Below are 21,441 nucleotides of genomic sequence, written 5' to 3' on the forward strand. Positions count from 1 at the left end.
GAGGAGTTAAAATAACTTCCAAGTAGCTAGCTACACTCTGTAAATTCCCTTGAGGGGGCAGGACAGAGAAAGTATCTTCCAAAAGGGATACCAAAAGGGATGAACGACAGATTTAAATCTGTCTACAACCTTGGGTCCTCAGAGTCCCAAAAGGTGACTAAAAGGGAAAGTTATTTACATCTGTAACTCAGACTGCTACCAGAACCACGCCACACTAACTTTGTTGATACGCTGGTACCCACAATATTGGTTTCTGTAGGTCTTTGGGAATTTTAAGAAAGAATCAGAGTTTAAGTTGGAGTTACGGATTAGCATTCAACTCTTCTTTTTGTTGTTTAAAAACCAGTCGGTTCACAACAGTTATTTACTTATTTTACAAAAACCTGGAGTGTGTATACTGCTAAATGGAGTTGGACAGTTCAGTAAAATTGAACAATTCGGTGGTTAAATCAAATGTTCACATTTGTGACAGCACAAGGAATAGTAGGGTTTGATTTCCGCATGCTACCCCAGGAAGCTGTAACATTCTGACAGATGGCCTTTAGTTTTGCTCCCCCATAAACTGAAACATCTGCTCCGCGTCAACCCTATCAAAGTCCTTCCTAACTTTAAAGGATCTATTTAGATCATCTTTCAAATTCACAGACTGCTAATTTCTTTGCATCTCAGCTCTTTCTTAGCTCAGAATGAAACTTTCAGCTTGAAATCTGTCAGTAGTGTATGGTCACTTTCACCAAAGAGTGAATTTCTTAAAAAAAAAATTAACCAACCAAGGTAGGTTTGGCCAAGTTAACTGCAGTGTGAAAAAGGGCTCTTCAAACAACTGCAAATGCAATGCTGGAGAGATTCAATTTTAAACAGTATTGATGAACGACTTCAACTTTGAGGAATGATTAGAAGAACTGGGTCATCTCTGACAAGTTGAGAGAACTGGATTAAATCTGAAACAGTTTCTTTCCCATGATGCACACATTGCTGGTAAGGCCAGCATTTCCTGGTTATCCCAATCACCTTCCAAAAGGAGGTGGTGAGCTAACATCTGGAGCGAGACAGGTTAGACCATTTCAGAGAAAACTCCATCGTTCGAGCCAGAGTCATAAAGGACAGAATAGGCCCTGCAGCCTATTAGATCTGCACTGACTTATCCCCACTAACCCCACTTTCTGGCACTTGGCCCACAGCCTTGAATTATTACAGACATTTCAATTGCTCATCCATGTTCCTTTGACAGATTTGAGGTTTCCTACCTCTACTAACCTCCAGGCTGAATATTCCAGATTTCCACCAACCTCTGGTGGAAAAAAAAAGATTTTCTTCAAAATTCTTTAAACTTGCTACCATTCTCTTCAAAATTATGCTCCCTCGTTACTGACTCTTCAGTCAAGGGGAACAGCTGTTTCAGTCCATGCCTCCTCAGCCTGCTCTCCCCAAAAGGGAAACATCCCAAGCCTATCCAGCCTTTCTTCATAGCCAAAAAATGCTACAACCCAGACAGTATCCTGTTGAATTTCCACTGCAGCTCCTCCAGTGCAATCACATCCATCCTGTAGAATGGTGTTCAGAACGTCTCTCAGTACTCCTGCTGTGAGTTAGCCAAAGTTTTGTACAGCTCCATCATAATCTCCCTGCTCTCAGAATCAATGGCATGATTGTCAAAGGCAAGTTTCCTGTATGCCATCTTAAGCATATTAACTTTGTCCACAGATCTTTTAAGATGACAGACCATCACTCCAGGTCCTCCCCGATGTTTTTTTTTAAAAACAAAACGATCCCCCTAGTTTTGGACTCCCACAAAGAGGAAACATCCTTTCCATGTCCACCAAGGATCTTATACCGGTCCTGTTATCTTGTGCCAATCGCCTGCCTTTCCTCCATACCTCCGTACATTATCTGGATAGACATGATCATCCAAGAGCATGGAGTATACTTGAACTGAAACTGCCTCCATCACATTTCCAGACTGTGCATTCCATCCCTAACTACTCATCGTATAAAGAATGTTTTTCCCTCACAAATCACTTTAAATCTATACCCTTTCATTCTTTTCTCTTTTAGGAGTGGAGCAGAACTGCTTCTCCCTGCCTAGCCCACTCATGATTTTCAAAAGAGATTTTCAAAATCTCATCTCAGCTTTCTACTCTCTTGGAGAAACTCTTTCAATCTCTTCTTCCAACTGAAGCTACTCATTCCTGGAATCGTTTCAGTAAATCACTTTGAACTCTTGCCAATGCATTCACATCATTCCTATAACACAGCACCCACAAATGTATGCTATTTGTCACTGTATGGTGCCTAATCCAGGGACACAACCATTGTGCTCCAATACTCCATTTCAAAAAGGGAAAAGACTCAGTATTTGAAGTACAAAACAATTTTCGATTTGAGAAATCTCTTTTCACACTGGGAAAAACGAGTGACAAGAGATGGGGGTGGGGGGAACAAATACATTAAGAATCAAAGTGCAAATAATGCCAATATAGCATATTATATACAGAATTACAAATGAAAATTGCAAGAGATTAAAAAAAAATAAAACTTAAGCAAAACTGTAAAGTCCAAGTAAACAAAAATGGTAAAGATTGAAACACTTATGAAAAGCCTCAAATGCTAAAATTGGATTTCAGGCAGCATACTTGGTATGCTGACTGTATTAGCTGTTATTAGGGTGAAAAACTTTGGGCTGAAAATTGCCTTCATTTCACAAAGTAGAGGCTGGTATTCTGTACATGCAAGTAAAGCACTGAGCCACACAGTTCAACATGATCTCAATGCATTCAATTTGCCCAGTGTCAGTGGGAAAGTTTCTTTCAGGGCCAGAGCTTTCACAAGGATGAACACAAGTACTTCACTCACCACAGCCTTCCTTGCTTTTGCACCTAACACTTTCTTCCTAACAGGACAGCGAATGTATGAATGCATCATATGGATGACAGTAGATCAGGGAAGCAGCTCACTATTAACTTATCCAGGTCTAGTCAACAACACCCACATCCCACAAACTAATTAAATATTTATTTCATCTGCTGTAACCCATACTTAGCACAATGGAAATCCTGTCTTCACACCTTATGACATTTTAAATGAATCCAGAATGGAGAGAGTGCTCAATCCAACCCTACATCACAAGTTTCTCTCATATAGGCACATTCATAGGAGAGTCTCCAGAAAAACATTACTAAGTGTCTTCTTCCTAGGCACACAGAGGCACACAGAGGCACACGTTTTTTGGATTTGCACTCATCAGGACAAATTCACAAGAATATCAAATCTCAAGGTAACAATATACACACCTTAAAAAAAGTTTGATTGGTTGGCAAGTTGACTATGCTTGGTAGAGATGCTGTCATGAATATGCTAGGGAATGGCGCTCTCCCCAGCATTTGTTTGGTTGAAAAAAGGCACAACATATGGACATGTTTGCTGGGCCTGTCTTTTGTGAACAGAAAGCATGTCCAAGCTTCTTTCTCAACTAAAAAGCTTTTTTTTTAAAAAACAAAAAGTGGGGTGGGGACAGAAAAAGGAGAACAGCTATTCCCTCATGCATTTTCCATGACAATGACTTGCCAACCAACCAGCACTCTCTCCTTATGCAATACAAATTGTTGGTCCTGGAGAGATTTTACATTCTTGTAAGATTTTTTTTACTTCCCATGAGCGTAAAACATTAGTTCAATATTGTGCCTTTTCTCCCCAGCAAGATACTAGCTCTATACTACAAAGCAACTGTTTAACTAGGAATCAGATCATTTCCTTCCTATAATATATGCATGAAAATTGATGTAGAACTGCACAGAATGCTGCATTTGAAAAGTTTGAAATACACGATTTGATATAAAACCTTACTAGTTGCACCATAATGATCCAAGGCAGAGATACTTCTGGATGTTGCAGGCTAGTTGCTCATTAGACAGATCATGTAACTGCAAGAATTCCTCTCCCCAATGAGGCCTCAAAAAGATATACTTTTACTTTGAGGTATAACATCCCCTCCAAATTCAGGCATGACAGCCACAGTCCCTTACTGTTCACCAACAATCCAGACAGACAAAATTCCCGAACATTCAGACAAACGGTTTTACCAAATTCTCTAACCATGTGGTTTTTTTGTACAGCTATTGCAGCGTAGCTGATACGGCCAAAGCTCACACCTAGCAACTCGATACACCACTGGATCATGGACCATGCACAGCAGTACACCGCAGCTACTGGGGGGCAAACAATTCCACAACTCAAACAGCTGAAAAGCATAAGGAAAGACAGATTTGCCTTCCTTCTTTCCCCTCCTAAAAAACTTTGTACTACAAAGTAGTGACGGTGCAGGGTGCAGTTTAATAGTTAGAAGTGTGCTGTTATACGAAGGAATGTGTGTTTGGCTTGGACTGCATAAGCCCTGACTTAATATTTTAAAATAAAGGAGGACCAGAAAATCTCTCAAACTGCTGCAATTCAAGGGGCAGCAAACTACCACCTTTTGAACAACGATTAAAAAAAACTTACCTAAGTACAGGGGAACCTCGATTATCAGAATATCGGATTATCTGAAGGGGATCTCAAGGACCCGATAGAAATGTTACAAAGAACTGTTTCAACCCTGATCAAGTCTCTTGCTTACAGGTACAATGATCAAAAACGAACTCTACTCACTAACATCCAGGCACCATCTCTAAATGACTGACCTCCTGCCTTCTCTCCCCCCCTCCTCCCAGAGTTCTACAGAGAGGGTGTACCTTGAACCACCCATCCCCAGAATCTCTCCAACACTGTCCTGTAGAGGGCAAAGTTGCAACCTGTCGAAAAGTTGCATGCGCGCGTGAGTGTGTTATTTGGAGACTTACCCCACAGTCTTACCAGTGGTCTAGTCCGGCTGCTCAGCGGGAAGTTGGACAGGGTTGGAGGTGGGTGGGTGGGGGAGTGAGAGCGAGAGCGAGAGACAACGTTTGCTCAGTGTGCTGCTGCCTAGTCTCCTGAATGGGGAGCTGACTTCACAGAACACTCAGAGCCCCAGAGGATACATCAATTAACTAAATAAATCAATTATCCAAACGAAATAGTGCCCGCCCATCTCGTTCGGATAATCGAGGCTCCTCTGTAGTTTCATGGAATGCTCATGTAACTAACTATAAATGGAAATCACATCAACACAGAGCTTTTAGCACAGAAGTTAATACTGGTCTGCAATACCACGTAGACAGAAAGAATATCCAAACAGGAGGGGTCCTGAGATCACAGTTGGATTCCAGGAGTCGCTACAGCAAAGGGGATAGTCCTCAGAAGTCCTTCCTTTGATAAACAAACGCACCCCAAACCTTTATCCAAAACTGTCTGAGCACTCACCACCTCCTTGCATCATTTTGTAAAACTTGCTCTCAATGTGGAGTTGGGGATGTTTTGTTTTGACACATTCCAGCTTTATTGCAACCTCTTCCCCAGTAGCGATGTTTGCACCTGAAAGAGAATGAGAAAGAGAAATACTTCATTCACCAGTGAGAACTGCGAAAGGAAAAAAAGTATTACTTCTGGCTTTAGGTCCTTTACCAGTTTAAGCATTTCTCACAAATAAGCTATGGTCAGAAATATTAGGTAGCACTCACACAATGCGACAGAAATTTAAAAGTAATTCAAAGTGCTTATAAGAAGACCATCAGGCTTGGTAACACGAGCAACACTTGGATTTAAGTTTGCCCCCAGGTTTCATCTACGGTCTGTGCTGTATTAGTCAGGTTGGCGATGTTACGTTTTGACCCATGGTCTCGCAAGTGGAAGAGGAAAGAGATAACGAGAATCACTTTGTGCCTATACAGGGACTTAAGTACACATACATGATTACCAGGAGAAATGCTCAGCTGAAATGCCAATTGCCTAGCTGACCTGCAGATGTTATGGCACAAGAGGCCACATGACTCACGAAATGGATGCTAGTGACCCAGGAGTTTCACTTAACTCTGGAACCTTACCAAAGCCAAATCTTGAATGATTTTCATGCACAGGCTGACACACTTTCTCTCACTCTGCTCCCCCCTCCGCCACTTAATGTGACACCAAAAGCAACCACTTTTTCCACTTCTGCCACAATGAAAAAAAAGCCATTATGAACACTACAAGGAAATCTTCAAACCTGAAAATAGTTTCTGGAGGTCACCTTCCAAGTTATCTTACTGACCAAACATTCTAACATGCAGAACAGGGTCCTCTGTCCAAAGACAGAAGTGTTTTTGGACAAAAACATAATCTAACAAAAAGTTAGAAATCCAGTCCAGCATCTCAATAATAGGGGTAGCACTTTATCCAATCATTATCGCCTGCAAGAGTTTTAAGAACCACTGTCAAGGCAGTTCCTAATCCTGGTCTTAGCATGGAAACCACAGGAAACTGTGTGGTAACAACACAGCTAGCAGCAATTGGTATCTCGTTGCTGTGGTGTCCTGTCAGGAACAATAGGATTTCTCATTTACTCAGACTGGTATTAAGTAGAGGATGTGTGTTATCACCACAACAAGATGCAGATTTGGCAAGTCTCTGCAAGCAAGACAGTTACCTTTATTTTTAATTCAAGAGTAATACAAACAGATTTTGTTTTAAAAACCTAGCCAAGGACTGCGTGTGTGCACAGGCATACATGCCAAATTTGGCATTACTGCAAAACAGAACAAAAAGGTAGCTGCAGATTTGTCACAAATGAACCAAAAGTAAATGTGGCATCATAAAATGATGGTTTATGACTAGTGCATTCTCCAGTGTACCAAGTATTACCACTGTCACCAACCTCACTTAGATACCAGGATGTGGTCTGGCTGTTTTATGATAGGGCTCCTTTTTATGCAGCCAGTTTTCCGAAAACATTGAAGTGGAATAGTTGAAAATTCTTCCAGGTTTCACCAGGCAGACTATTCATTAGGAGTCATCAAGCACAAAGTCCTGATCACTTGTGCTCATTCACCTACATTGGACCCCAATCTCGCAACATTACTTTTAAACAATCACACACGGGAGGAAATTTTAAACAGGGAGAAATGCGATTCTGGTTTCTCTTCCTAAATAAGATTCCATTTTTGTAATGCCTATCATCAAGATGCCAAATTTTTGAAGTACTGTCACTTGTTTTGTAGACCCATGAAGCTACACAAACACGTCAACTCAACTCTTATCTGAATAGCACCATTATATCTCTTACATCAATCCAATCAAGCAAATAGAGGCTTAGTTTAATTGAAAGGCAGCGACTGTTAGATGGTAAGTAACTGATGGGGTACTAAAGAGCATTAGCAAAAGGAGTCATATCCTAGAAGGAACTTGAACTTAAACACACAAGTTGTGAAGAGTGTAAATGTTGACAGGGCCTTGCAGAGACAGAAAAGCCATCAAAATGACCTGCACTAACTGTAAATATGGTGTTGAAAATGAAGTGAATGAATAAAGAGAGATTCAAATATGTAATATGTATGGTGTCCTTCACTTGAGTGAGGAATTTTATTCTTCATAGCTACCTTCCTAATCACTGAAATATCACTTATTAAAGATCAAAATTTAGTTCGGTACTCAGCAACAATATTTATATAATTTAAGCATGTGACTAGGGGTTGACTGGTTTCCCCATTTAGCGCCCAGCACAACTCAGTAAGTGCTCCAAAAATACATGCATTGTATTAAAACCGTCAGAGCTAGTCATTTTTTAAAATCTCCGTGACAATATAAATAGCAATTCAGACTAGCAGCGTGACTCGCTGAAACTTGAAATGCAATTTAAAATCAGTTGTACTTGAAGGAGCACGAGCCTGTGACAGGTGGCCAGTGGCAACTGCGTACGTCACATTTTTACTTATGTAATATTTTGCTATTTAGAGTCTCAAAGCCAGACAGCTAGGAATTTAAATAAGTTCCGACAATTTCTGCAAACCTGAACACCTCTCATTTTCTTCAACATGCTCCTTAAAACCCACGCCATTTTATCAACTTTGGCCATCCTTTCCAACAATAAACAGCTCCCTACAGGAAGCGAAGAATGAGACTGCTGCGCCTCTGGCGACAATCTTTGCATCCTCACTCTCCATAGGAGTAGTACTGGCTGATTGGAGGGAGGCGAATGTTGTTTAAGAGAGGGATGAGGGAAATCCCTGGGAAATACAGACCAGCCAGTCTTAAGTCTGCGGTAAGCAAGGAACTGCAAAGAATTCTGAGAGATAGGATTTATGACTATTTGGAAAAACAGTTTGATTAAAAATCAAGTCAGCATGCCTTTGAGGGGGGCAGGTCAGGCCTCAAGCTTTATGGAATTCTTTGGAGAATGTGACGAGACAAATTGATGAAGATGGAGCAGGGGATGTGGTGGACATGCATTTCAGTAAGGCATTTGATAAAAAAGGTCCTCACAGTAGGCTCATTCAGAAAGTTAGGAGGTATGGGACACGGGGAAACTTGGCTGTCGGAACACAGAATTGGCTGGCTGAAAGACAGCATGTGGTAGTGAATGGAAAATATTCCACCTTGAGGTTGGTGACCAGTAGTATCCCAAAGGGATCGGTTCTTGGGCCTCTGCTCTTTAGTTTATAGAAATGACTTGGGTGAACTGGAAGAGTGGGTTAGTAAGTTTGCTGATGACACAACGGTCGGTGGTTTTGTAGATAGTGTCAAGGGCTGTTGCAGGCTACAACAAGACATTGACAGGATGCAGAACTGGGCCGAGAAGTGGCAGATGGAGTTCAACCTGGATAAATGCAAAGTGATTCATTTTGGTAGATTGAACTGGAATGCTGAATACAGAGGTAGAGACAGGACTTTTAGCAGTGTGGAGGAACAGCAGGATCTTGGGGTCCATGTGCATAGATTCCACAAAAGTTGCCACCCAAATATATAGGGTTGCTAAGAAGGTGTACAGTGTTTTGGCTTTCACTAACAGGGGATTGAGTTTAAGAGGTTTTGCTGCAGTTCTATAAAGCCCTTGTTCGACCACATTCTGAATAGTGTGTCCAGTTCTGGTCACCTCATAGGAAGGATGTAGATGGTTTAGAGAGGGTGCAGAGGAGATTTAACCAGGAATCTGCCTGGATTTGGAGGGTTTGTCTTATGAAGGGAGGTTGAGTGAGCTAGGGCTTTTCATGCTGGAGAGAAGGAAGAAAGGGAAGTGACTTGACAGGAATGTACAAGGTGATAAGAGGCTTAGAGTAAATAGAGATGCTTCCCCAGGGCAAAAATTGCTGTCACAGTGGGGGGCATAATTTTACAAGATGATTGGAGGAAGGTATATGGGAGATGTCAGAGGTAGGTTCTTTGCATGGTGTAGTGGGTGCGTGGAATGTACTGCCAATGGCAGTCGCAGAGTCAGAGACATTAGGGACATTTAAGCGACTACTGGATTATACACATGGACGGCAGTAAATTCATGGGTGTGTTGGTTAAGTTGATCTTATCTTTAATCTAAGTGCTCGGCACATCGTCTGCTGAAGGGCCTGTATTGTGCTGCACCATTCTATGTTCTAAAATTCTGTTTGATTGCATTACACTTCCCAAAGGCAGCTTCAAGAATTTTACAATTTCAAAAGGAAAGTTAAAATAATTTAAAAAAAAACGAACATTTATTAAAGTTTCAGTTTTTAATCCTGTAAGAGTTCTTCTTCACCATAAATGCCTGCTACTTCTCCCATCTATTTGGGATTCTCAGCTCAAAACGTTGTGCGTGCAAATGTGGAGAACTTTTTAAACACAGGAAAATCGAGGGGTAGAAGGACGAGACAAGAAAACAAAAAGTGTGGTTACGGTTGATTGGCTTAGAATGACGTAGCACATCAAGTATACATGGCCTAATTCTTATGCCGTCAAGGCAATACGAAGCCCATTGCTTGCAGTTGTTGGGGAAAAAAAATGGACAGAATTCCAGGATCCTCCAAACGAAAGACAAATGTTTCCGGGATTCTGTATACGACTGCATCAGTTACCATAAAACAGATGACTTGCATCAGAGAGAACAGTAACCCACTTGTACAACATAGTCAAATTCTCTTTCATAATTTGTTCAAGTTCCCACACGATAAAAATCTCAATATTACTCGGTCACCTGCGGTTGTGGCGATGACTCAGCAGCAGTTACCAGAACAAACATTTCACATGGAGATTGGATAAACTCAAATCTTTAACAGATGACACAAGCTTTATCTATCTTTGCCCAACAAGTGCACATCTATGAACTGACATGATGAATTGGACCAAGTGGAAACACCCGTCATTTCTCTCTCAGTTTTGAACTGGCAACAGCATCCAACTAAAGAAAGGTCAATCACTTTGACCTTTACGGCACACTGAGCAAAGCTCAAATATTGGTTTCAAGATGGATGAAAGCCTCTATTAAGTGAAAACTGATTCAGCAGAGAATAAAACAAATCTGAAAATCATGTTGGCAAGTGGGACTAGATTAGGTTGGGATATCATAGACAAGTTGGACCAAAGGGTCTGTTTCCGTGCTGTACATCTATCCATCCACCTCTGACAGACAAAGTCAAACAATAAATCTGTTGACGCCTTGAACAATCATTTTCCCCTCAATGACTGTGCACTTTTCACCTTCAAAATGCTACATTTATTAAACGTGTGCTACATTTATTAAACAAGCAAAGCAATGCATAAAATGCACATTTGAGACATTTATGGCAGTCACTGAGGAAGAACTCAAAGCAATGATTGAGCCTTTGCAAACATGCTTGCAGACTATGATCCAAAAGGAGGCTTAGAAGGCGGATTTTAATTGCGCATGGAAAATCAAAGATATGGGGAAGAAAAACAAAGTAGCATTTCATTAAAAAAAGATTTTAGTTCTAATTGGGATCACGTTTAAGGGTGGGGTTGGGGGTGGAGAATAGAAGGATTCGATAGACATATACAAATGAGGCCCAACGGGAGAATCTCAAACCCCAGCAGGATCACAAAATACAGTGGCAGATGTTTGAAAATTCCGTGCAAAGAAATGGGATATGGGAAATGAAAGTCTAGCTTTATAGTCACATAAAGGAAAAAAAAAGAAAAAACAAACCTTAGGTCTACTTTCAGTACATTATCGCCAAAAACTGCATTAATGAACCCATGAACTCCAAACTGCAAACACAACAATATACAAAACTGAACAACAATCTGTGCTTATAATTTTTACTTTTAAAGAAGTTTAATAGAGATTTGCAGCAAGCATTTTAACAACTCCAAAAAAAAAGTCCGCTTCCATCACTGGAATAAGGATTATGTTTTATGAAACCATTCAAATTGAGCATGACCATGTTGCAGTGGGAAGTGGTGGGGGAAATCACTAGACTATGTTCTCCTCCTTACTCCGCTAGCCACTAATTGATGACCATTGCATTTCACTTGGAAGCTGGCAACATGTAATCTCGGAAAAGCCAATTTGATGGAACAATGCAGTGATGCACAACAGTACGTCAAATACTTGAAGCGTCATTGCACTTCAAAAACATTCACTGCTGGAAACTCTTACAGATTGTGTATTACAATAAGAAAACCATAAGAATGAAAAGCTGCAGTTTAAAGGATCTAAACTTGGCAAATTATAGGGGAAAGATGAGGGATGGATGAGGCAAAAAGCAGAAAAGCTTTTTCACCTGTTGCCCAGGTTATTCGTATATTTGAGAGCAGCTTCAGCAGAGGTCGATAGCCACTGATAATATACTGCTTTCTAAATCACAAAATTGTGTACAGTTATGTAAGGTATAAACCATTCATTAGCCTCCCCCCCCCATTTAAAAAAAACGTACAAGGAAGTGCTGTGTAACATCAAATACAGGGTTGCTCAGTAACAAACAAAAGACCTGTACCCTCAGTTAATAACATTTAAAATCCTGACTAATTGCAGATGGAAATTAGAGACTGGTGGCAAAGTTTGGTTTCCAAGTTGGCTTTTTTTTTTCCAAATTCCTGTTGTTGAACAGAAACTTGTAGGACAAGCTCCAACATGCCTGGTTAACAGTACCGCAGCTGAATCTTTAGAATGGATCAAGGCCATTTTCACATAGGCTCTACAATACTGCATCAGGAGAGAACGCACAGGGCTCCTGGTGAGCATCTCAGCCTTAAAAATTGAAGTCCAGAGCATGTCAGCAGGCTCAGGAAGACATAAAAGATCACATGTTGTTTGAAGAGCAAAGAATCCCCCTTAGAAAGCTTTTACCACCTCACACCTTACCACAAAAGATACACAGAGAGAAGGATACCACAGTGCATTCTATTGAGACAACAGCTATTGAAAGGGATCAAAAGCTTCCACATGCAAACTAAGACATAGGCTACAGAAAGTGACTTGGCCTTTTGAATTATTGAATATTAATTCATTCTATCCTCTCCACATAAAAATTACAAAATTGCTAAAAATACTAAAAAAGTAAAAAAGCATCCCACTCTTCTCTACAATTATGGCAAACAATACATTCATTTTTATTGTATACTTTGACATTCTCCTCCCACAGAACATCATTCAATCCTCCAAAACAATGAGTTGGAAAAATGCCAAGCAGCTGTATCAATTTAGTTTGAAACTCATTTAAAAAAAAGGGAAGGATTTTAAAAAGTTGACTTATGGGATGTTAGTGACTGCTCATCCATCCCTAGTTACCCTCAAGATGGGGTGTCAGCTGGCCTTCGAGTCGAAAGTGAGCCAAAAACATGACTATGAATGTTTGCTGGTGTGACCAACTGCAATTTCAGAAATTAGACTACATTTCCTTACATAATGCCCAAAGGATGGTCCACTTTCAAAGCAAGAGTCAATACCAGATCCAAGTTTATCATGGTTTCGAAACAGGTAGGCTTTGCACAGATTCTAAATAGTTCCATCATATTTTGCCCACCTAAGTAATGATTAGATTGATTTCAGGATCCTTTCGCAGTTCAAAAGAGTAGATCATGTTCCATATCTTAAGTGAATTGGTAGGAAGAATCTACCAGTCATTGATAAGTTTTAATTTTGAAGCTCAGTGGATGAGATGGAGAAACTTCAAAAAATGTGGAGAACGCAAAACTTCCTTCTATAAAGTAGCTGAAATGAGCAATAGGAATGCATTTAAGGACATTATTCAATATGTATTCTAATTTAAAGAGGGGAAGCTGAATAAACAAGAAAGGCGGCAGTGCATAGTTAGGAATAGGGCGGCAAGCAAAAATACAAGCTCAGCTGTGCCCACTGAACTATATTGGTGTGCTGGATTAGTGGTGCTGGAAGAGCACAGCAGTTCAGGCAGCATCCAAGGAGCAGCGAAATCGACGTTTCAGGCAAAAGCCCTTCAGCAGGAATAAAGGCAGAGAGCCTGAAGCGTGGAGAGATAAGCTAGAGGAGGGTGGGGGTGTGGAGAAAGTAGCATAGAGTACAATAGGTGAGTGGGGGAGGGGGATAAAGGTGATAGGTCAGGGAGGAGAGGGTGGAGTGGATAGGTGGAAAAGGAGATAGGCAGGTAGGACAAGTTCAGACAAGTCATGGGGACAGTGCTGAGCTGGAAGTTTGGAACTAGGGAGAGGTGGGGGAAGGGGAAATGAGGAAACTGGTGAAGTCCACATTGATGCCTTGGGGTTGAAGTGTTCCAAGGCAGAAGATGAGGCATTCTTCCTCCAGGCGTCTGGTGGTGAGGGAGCGGTGGTGGAGGCCCAGGACCTCCATGTCCTTGGCAGAGTGGGAGGGAGAGTTGAAATGTTGGGCCATGGGGCGGTGTGGTTGATTGGTGAGGGTGTCCCGGAGATGTTCCCTAAAGCGCTCTGCTAGGAGGCGCCCAGTCTCCCCAATGTAGAGGAGCCCGCATTGGGAGCAACGGATACAATAAATGATATTAGTGGATGTGCAGGTAAAACTTTGATGGATGTCGAAGGCTCCTTTAGGGCCTTGGATAGAGGTGAGGGAGGAGGTGTGAGCGCAGGTTTTACAGTTCCTGTGGTGGCAGGGGAAGGTGCCAGGATGGGAGGGTGGGTTGTAGGGGAGGGGGGCAGCGTGGACCTGAGCAGGTACTCACTGAGAGAACGGTCTTTGCGGAAGGCGGAAAGGGGTGGGGAGGGAAATATATCCCTGGTGGTGGGGTCTTTTTGGAGGTGGCAGAAATGTCAGCGGATGATTTGGTTTATGCGAAGGTTGGTAGGGTGGAAGGTGAGCACCAGGGGGGTTCTGTCTTTGTTACGGTTGGAGGGGTGGGGTCTGAGGGCAGAGGTGCGGGATATGAACGAGATGCATTGGAGGACATCTTTAACCACGTGGGAAGGGAAATTGCGGTCTCTAAAGAAGGAGGCCATCTGTTGTGTTCTGTGGTGGAACTGGTCCTCCTGGGAGCAGACACGGCGGAGGCGGAGGAATTGGGAATACGGGATGGCATTTTTGCAAGACGTAGGGTGGGAAGAGGTGTAATCCAGGTAGCTGTGGGAGTTGGTGGGTTTGTAAAAAATGTCAGTGTCAAGTCGGTCGTCATTAATGGAGATGGAGAGGTCCAGGAAGGGGAGGGAGATGTCAGAGACGGTCCAGGTAAATTTAAGGTCAGGGTGGAATGTGTTGGTGAAGTTGCTGAATTGCTCAACCTCCTCGCGGGAGCACGAGGTGGCGCCAATGCACTCATCAATGTAGCGGAGGAAGAGGTGGGGAGTGGTGCCGGTGTAATTACGCAAGATCAACTGTTCTACGTAGCCAACAAAGAGACAGGCATAGCTGGGTCCCATAAGTGTGCCCATGGCTACCCCTTTGGTCTGGAGGAAGTGGGAGGATTCGAAGGAGAAATTGTTAAGGGTGAGGACCAGTTTGGCCAAACAAATGAGAGTGTCGGTGGAAGGGTACTGTTGGGGACGTCGGGAGAGGAAAAAACGGAGGCCTTGGAGGCCCTGGTCATGGCGGATGGAGGTGTAGAGGGATTGGATATCCATGGTGAAGATGAGGAGTTGGGGGCCGAGGAAAACAGAAATCTTGGAGGAGGTGGAGGAAGTGGGTGGTGTCTCGAACGTATGTGGGGAGTTCCTGGACTGGGGGGAAATAGGACAGTGTCGAGGTAGGTAGAGATGAGTTCAGTGGGGCAGGAGCATGCTGAGACAATGGGTCGGGCAGGGTGGCGTGGCTTGTGGATCTTGGGAAGGAGGTAGAACCGGGCAGTGCGGGGTTCCCGGGCTATGAGGTTGGAAGCTGTGAGTTGGAGATCTCCTAAGGTGATGAGGTTCTGTATGGTTTGGGAGATGATGGTTTGGTGATGGGGGGGGGGGTCATGGTTGAGGGGGCAGTAGGAAGCGGTGTCCTCGAGTTGGCGTTTGGCTTCAGCAGTGTAGAGGTCAGATCGCCAGACTACCATTGCGCCCCCTTTATCCGCTGGCTTGATGGTGAGGTTGGGATTGGAGCAGAGGGATTGGAGGGCTGCGCATTGTGAGGGTGAGAGGTTGGAGTGGGGGAGGGGGGTAGACAGGTTGTGGCGATTAATGTTCCAGCGGCAGTTAGAAATGAAGAGGTCGAGGGCGAGTAATAGGCCAGCACGGGGTGTCCAGGTGGATGCAGTGTGTTGGAGGTGGGCGAAGGGGTCCTCGGAAAGTGGGCGGGAATCCTGATTGTGAAAGTAAGCTCGGAGGCGGAGGCGACGGAAGAATTGTTCGATGTCACGGCATGTATTAAATTCATTGATGCATGGACGGAGGGGGATGAAGGTGAGTCCTTTGCTGAGGACTGATCATTCATCCTCAGTGAGGGGGAGGTCTGGAGGGATGGTGAAAACTCAGCAGGGCTGGGAGCTGGGGTCTGGTGTGGGTGTGGAGCTGGGAGTGGGGGCGGAACCTATAACTGAAGTGGGTGTGGTGGTGGGGGGAATGGGGGTGGAGTCATGAGCAGGGGTAGTGTTCCCCCTCGGGGTTCTGGGGGGTGGGGATAGTGACAGTGGGGTCTGTGGGGGGGCATGTCAGCAGAATGCAGGTGAGTGGTGCTGGTGGGTGCGGAAGTGGTGGTGACCACGGCAGTAGGGGTGGCGGAAGTCACTGAGCGTGTGGCATCAGCGATGATGTGAGGGGCGGAAGTGATGTCACGTGTGATGCATGAGGAATTGTGAGGGGTGGAAGTGGTTGTGGGAGTGGCCATGGTGTGGGCGGAAGTGACAATCAGCGTGGGGGTGGCAGCTGCATCAGCCGCATGGCTAACGGTGTCTAAGTAACTTCCAGCTCAGCACTGTCCCCATGACTTGTCCTACCTGCCTATCTCCTTTTCCACCTATCCACTTCACCCTCTCCTCCCTGACCTATCACCTTCATCCCTTCCCCCACTCACCTATTGAACTCTATGCTACTTTCTCCCCACCCTCCTCTAGCTTATCTCTCCACGCTTCAGGCTCTCTGCCTTTATTCCTGCTGAAGGGCTTTTGCCCGAAACGTCAATTTCGCTGCTCCTTGGATGCTGCCTGAACTGCTCTTCCAGCACCACTAATCCAGAATCTGGTTTCCAGCATCTGCAGTCATTGTTTTTACCCTATATTGGTGTGCTGTAAACAGTGATCGGTGGCCATCTCTCATGTAGGGGTCAACATTTCCTAAAGGGCACATTCTGCAACAGATCTTCAAGGGGCCAAACAGGTCAACTTTGACCATCCGATCTTTGGGCTCGAGGCAGGATGTTCCACAAGTAGTAGGATCCAGAGTGCAGGATTTCCTTCTTTTCTTGATCCCACCATGTAAAAGCATTTGAACTTGAAACGTTATGTAGTTGTTGCCATTTGGAACAGCTGGTAGCAAGCTCCTCCCAGTCAGGTCATTCGTGTTAATGCTGTCACCTTTCAGGTGAAGCTTCAAAACATCCTCTGCATTTTCTTTGTCCTTCTCTGGAACACTAACCACTAGACAACAGAGTCAATTAAAAAAAAAAGGTGTCTCCAGTTTAACAGTTGATTTTGCAAGAGATCTTCCCTCCCAGAGGTTTGTGGATCGGATTTTAAAAAGGAGGACACTGGTGTTAGCTCTGGGTTCCATCGAACCCAGAGAACATTAGAAGTACTGCTGTGGAATCACTCAGCCTCATGTCACTGACTCAGTCAGGTGCATGTAGCCTATACAGCTAGCCAAAGTAACTCAATCACGCTTTGAAATTAGACTATATTGACCAGAAAAAGTTAGAAATCACAATACCAGGGTGAGAGATCTTTACATTTGTCTTCTCAGGTCCATGATGTGGAAAAGCTGGGGGTGGACAATGTCAATGTTTAGGTTGGAGAATTCAATTCAAAATGATGCCATTTGACTGCAGGCAATTTCATTCCTTCGACTGAACTGCTCAGATTATTTTCCCCTAACTGTACAGATTCAGCAACTTGCTTTGCTAAAAAGAGGGATTTTCTCTCTCAATAAATATTAGCATTTTGAACGTTCTTTAAAAAACAAACTAAACCCAGTTGAGTCTCTTGATTGGCTCTATAGTAAATCTAGATTCTGGATCAGTGGTGCTGGAAGAGCACAGCAATTCAGGCAGCATCCGAGGACAGGCAAAATCGACGTTTCGGGCAAAAGCCCTTCATCAGGAATAAAGGCAGAGAGCCTGAAGCGTGGAGATAAACTAGAGGAGGGTGGGGGTGGGGAGAGAGTAGCATAGAGTACAATAGGTCAGTGGGGAAGGAGACTAATTTCCAGCTCCACACTGTCCCCTTGACCTGTCCGGACTTGTCCGACTTGCCTAGCTCCTTTTCCACCTAACCACTCCACCCTCTCCTCCCTGACCTATCACCTTAATCTCCTTCCCCACTGACCTATTGTACTCTATGCCACTCTCTCCCCACCCCCACCCTCCTCTAGCTTATCTCTCCACGCTTCAGGCTCTCTGCCTTTATTCCTGATGAAGGGCTTTTGCCCGAAACGTCGATTTTGCCTGTCCTCGGATGCTGCCTGAATTGCTGTGCTCTTCCAGCACCACTGATCCAGAATCTGGTTTCCAGCATCTGCAGTCATTGTTTTTACCTCTATAGTAAATCTAGACCACCTCATGCCACTACCAACATCAATTCCGGCTGTGTGAAGCATTACAATGTAAAAGAGCTGTGACAAATAGTTGGACGCCATCCTGTTGCAGTTGAAATCTGGAGCTTAAACTAAAATGGAATTTCCACCTTTGGCCAAAGTCTTCTCAGTAAGAAATCTGAAGCACACCAGGATATTTATGACACAAAGCAGCTATACACATTCAAGTTGCTATCAACATTGCCTCCTCAGACAGTGTTGATGCTGAATAATCCAAGTAATCTCTTTGAGAAAGAGATTTGCCTTTAGGATGCTCTAAACCAACTTACATAAAAATAAAACACACTGCTGTTCAGGTGAATTGTTTTCAACATAATGTAAAGATATGGTTGCATCTTGAGTACTATCAATTTTAACAGAAAGATGACAACTTATGATTTCTGTGACTTATCGCAACTATGCTGAATTACATCATTGTAATCAAAGTTTTGAAAAAAACATTGAAGAGCCTCAGGCTTTAATCAAAAAATCAATTGCGTGTCAATGCTTCTAAGAGCTTTGCTGCATTTTGCATGTAAAAACCAGTTCCAAATTTACCTGATCACTTGAGATTGTAAGCTTTGTATGTTCATAATGCAGAATTGCCCCTCATCCTTTCCAATCACTATCTCAGTAGCGTAGTTTCAAGCCTCAGGTCTTCCTGTGACCTCACCTGCTGTCTCGTTCAGTTGATGCCAGTTTCTCCTTCCAGCAGTTTCAGAAAAAAAATGGGCGCAATCTCGTTTCACTTGCCCAAATTCTACAGATATGGGTTTCCAATTTAGCTTTCCACTTAAGCAAGCAGCAACATTAAGCAGCCAATATGCCAAACAATACCTCCTCCTCAGTGGAGTATGACAGTCAAAATTGCTCAGTTCCATTCAAATGAATGCACATTTAAAAATACTTGCTGGGTTTCAATTCAACTTCTGAACCAGGCATAGGATGGTCAACACAACAAACTTCTGGGACAGATGCCTGGAGATCCATGCCAAGCGATGGCACGGCATGGTGATTGGTTGACCAGCATCAGGGGGTTGCCTGAACATCTTGATTTAAGAGGCTAGATTAGCCAAACTGTATCCCCATCTGGGATTCACCTACTACCACCATCATTGAAGTGGATGGTGTTGTCAAAAAAAGGAAGTTTTGCACTTTTTGCATGGCAGGCAAGGGAACACTATTTTGAATTCTGAAACTTTTTGATTACTAAAAATCAAATGCACAGCAAGAATTTGGTTGGTCAGATGCTGTGCTCTGGTCCCTCCCTTTCCTGCCTTCACATTCTATTTCACTGTATTTAGATGAAGGACCCATAAACAAACGGTGCAAGCCTACCAAGTCTTATTCATGGCCATGGTAATTTTGCACTTCACGTGATCTGCAACATTGGGTTCAGCACATTGACACCTTCCAATTAAAGCACCATAATTCATTTGCATCTGAGGCCCATAATCAGAAACACCAGTTTAGAAATTCCTTGCTTCTCCACAAACAGTTTAGCATTCAAGTTTCAGCTTTGATGCACAATTGCGACTCGCGAATCAGATTTGCTCTCTATTCCCATCTTGGATTTTATTCATTGATGAAAACGCCAAACAGGGATCAAATATTTAACAATTTAGTCAGTGCAATTAAAACTATGACTACAGAAACAAACCGCAGAGGAATCTCGATTATCCAAAGGATACAGGCAGGGAGTATTTCATTTGGTTAATCAAATTCCAGATAATCGAATGCTGGATATCAGTTAGCTGAGCATTGGGACCTTCCGATCTTGCCGAATAATTGAGGTTCCTCTGTACTACACTGTCTTGAGTAGTGTCAAAAGACAATTTATATAGACTTGTAAATAACATACAAAATCATTTACGCATAGCAACATTGCTTTTAAAAGTTGTTGTTTTACAATTCTTACAGCTAAAATATAGACATGGCATTGAACAACTGTCATCATGGTGGTGCGCATTCACTACCAAAGGGTCTCTCCATCTACTAGTTTTCTTAAGAATGAAGAGGTTAGGCAGGGACAATAGACAATGGTTAGGACAAAAATTGGGCCCTTGAAGACAGAAACAGGGGAATATATTACTAGGAACAAAGAAATGGCAGAGGAATTAAATGGGTACTTCAGATCTGTGTTCACTGGGGAAGACAAGCAATTTCCCCGAGGTAACAGCGGCTGAAGGACCTGAACTTAAGGGAATTTATATTTGCCAGGATTTGGTGTTAGAGGGACTGTTAGGTCTGAAGGTTGATAAGTCCCCATGGCCTGATGGTCTGCATCCCAGGGTACTGAAGGAGGTGGCTCGGGAAATCGTGGATGCGTTGGTGATTATTTTCCAGAGTTCAATAGATTCGGGGTCGGTTCCTGAGGATTGGAGGGTGGCTAATGTTATACCACTTTTTAAGAAAGGTGGGAGAGAGAAAGCAGGAAATTATAGACCAGTTAGTCTGACCTCAGTGGTGGGAAAGATGTTGGAGTCTATTATAAAGGATGAAATTACTGCACATCTGGATAGTAGTAACAGGATAGGACAGAGTCAGCATGGATTTATGAAGGGGAAATCATGCTTGACTAATCTTCTGGAATTTTTTGAGGATGTAACTATGAGGTTGGACGAGGGAAATCCAGGAGATGTAGTGTACCTGGACTTCCAGAAAATTTTGATAAAGTCCCACACAGGAGGTTAGTGAGTAAAATTAGAGTAAAATTGGTGTTGGGGGCAAAGTACTAGATTGGATTGAAAATTGGTTGGCTAATAGGAAACAAAGGGTAGTGATAAACGGCTCCATTTCGGAATGGCAGGCAGTGACCAGTGGGGTACCGCAGGGAACCGTGCTGGGACCGCAGCTTTTTACAATATATGTTAATGATATAGAAGATGGGATCAGCAATAACATTAGCAAATTTGCTGATGATACAAAGCTGGGTGGCAGGGTGAAATGTGAGGAGGATGTTAGGAGACTACAGGGTGACCTGGACAAGTTAGGCAAGTGGTCAGATGCATGGCAGATGCAGTTTAATGTGGATAAATGTATGGTTATCCACTTTGGTGGCAAGAACAGGAAGGCAGACTACTACCTCAATGAAATCAATTTATGTAAAGGGGCAGTACAGAGAGATCTGGGTGTTCTTGTACACCAGTCAATGAAGGCCAGCATGCAGGTACAGCAGGTAGTGAAGAAGGCTAATAGCATGCTGGCCTTCATAACAAGAGGAATTGAGTATAGAAGCAAAGAGGTGCTTCTGCAGCTGTACAGGGCCCTGGTGAGACCACACCTGGAGTACTGTGTGCATTCTGGTCTCCAAATTTGAGAAAAGACATTCTGGCTATTGAGGGAGTGCAGCGTAGGTTCACGAGGTCAATTCCTGGAATGGCAGGATTACCTTACACTGAAAGACTGAAGCGACTGGGCTTGTATACCCTTGAGTTTCGAAGATTGAGAGGGGATCTGATTGAGACGTATAAGATTATG

General features: G+C 43.2%; 1 protein-coding gene across 2 annotated transcripts in view; it reads right to left on the reverse strand.

The window, feature by feature from the left end:
* Positions 1–21,441, reverse strand: part of LOC122542245 (casein kinase I) — a 58,027-nt gene that overhangs the window by 27,714 nt on the left and 8,872 nt on the right. For both annotated transcript variants that reach the window (XM_043679783.2, XM_087978305.1), the window contains one exon: positions 5,335–5,445. In XM_043679783.2, coding sequence (XP_043535718.1) covers positions 5,335–5,445 — 111 coding nt within the window. The remainder of the gene's footprint in view (positions 1–5,334; positions 5,446–21,441) is intronic.

This window comes from Chiloscyllium plagiosum, unplaced genomic scaffold (assembly GCF_037043375.1).
Source record: "Chiloscyllium plagiosum isolate Xiang-an unplaced genomic scaffold, Cpla_swu_hap1 HiC_scaffold_33, whole genome shotgun sequence".
Classification (NCBI taxonomy): Eukaryota; Metazoa; Chordata; class Chondrichthyes; order Orectolobiformes; family Hemiscylliidae; genus Chiloscyllium; species Chiloscyllium plagiosum.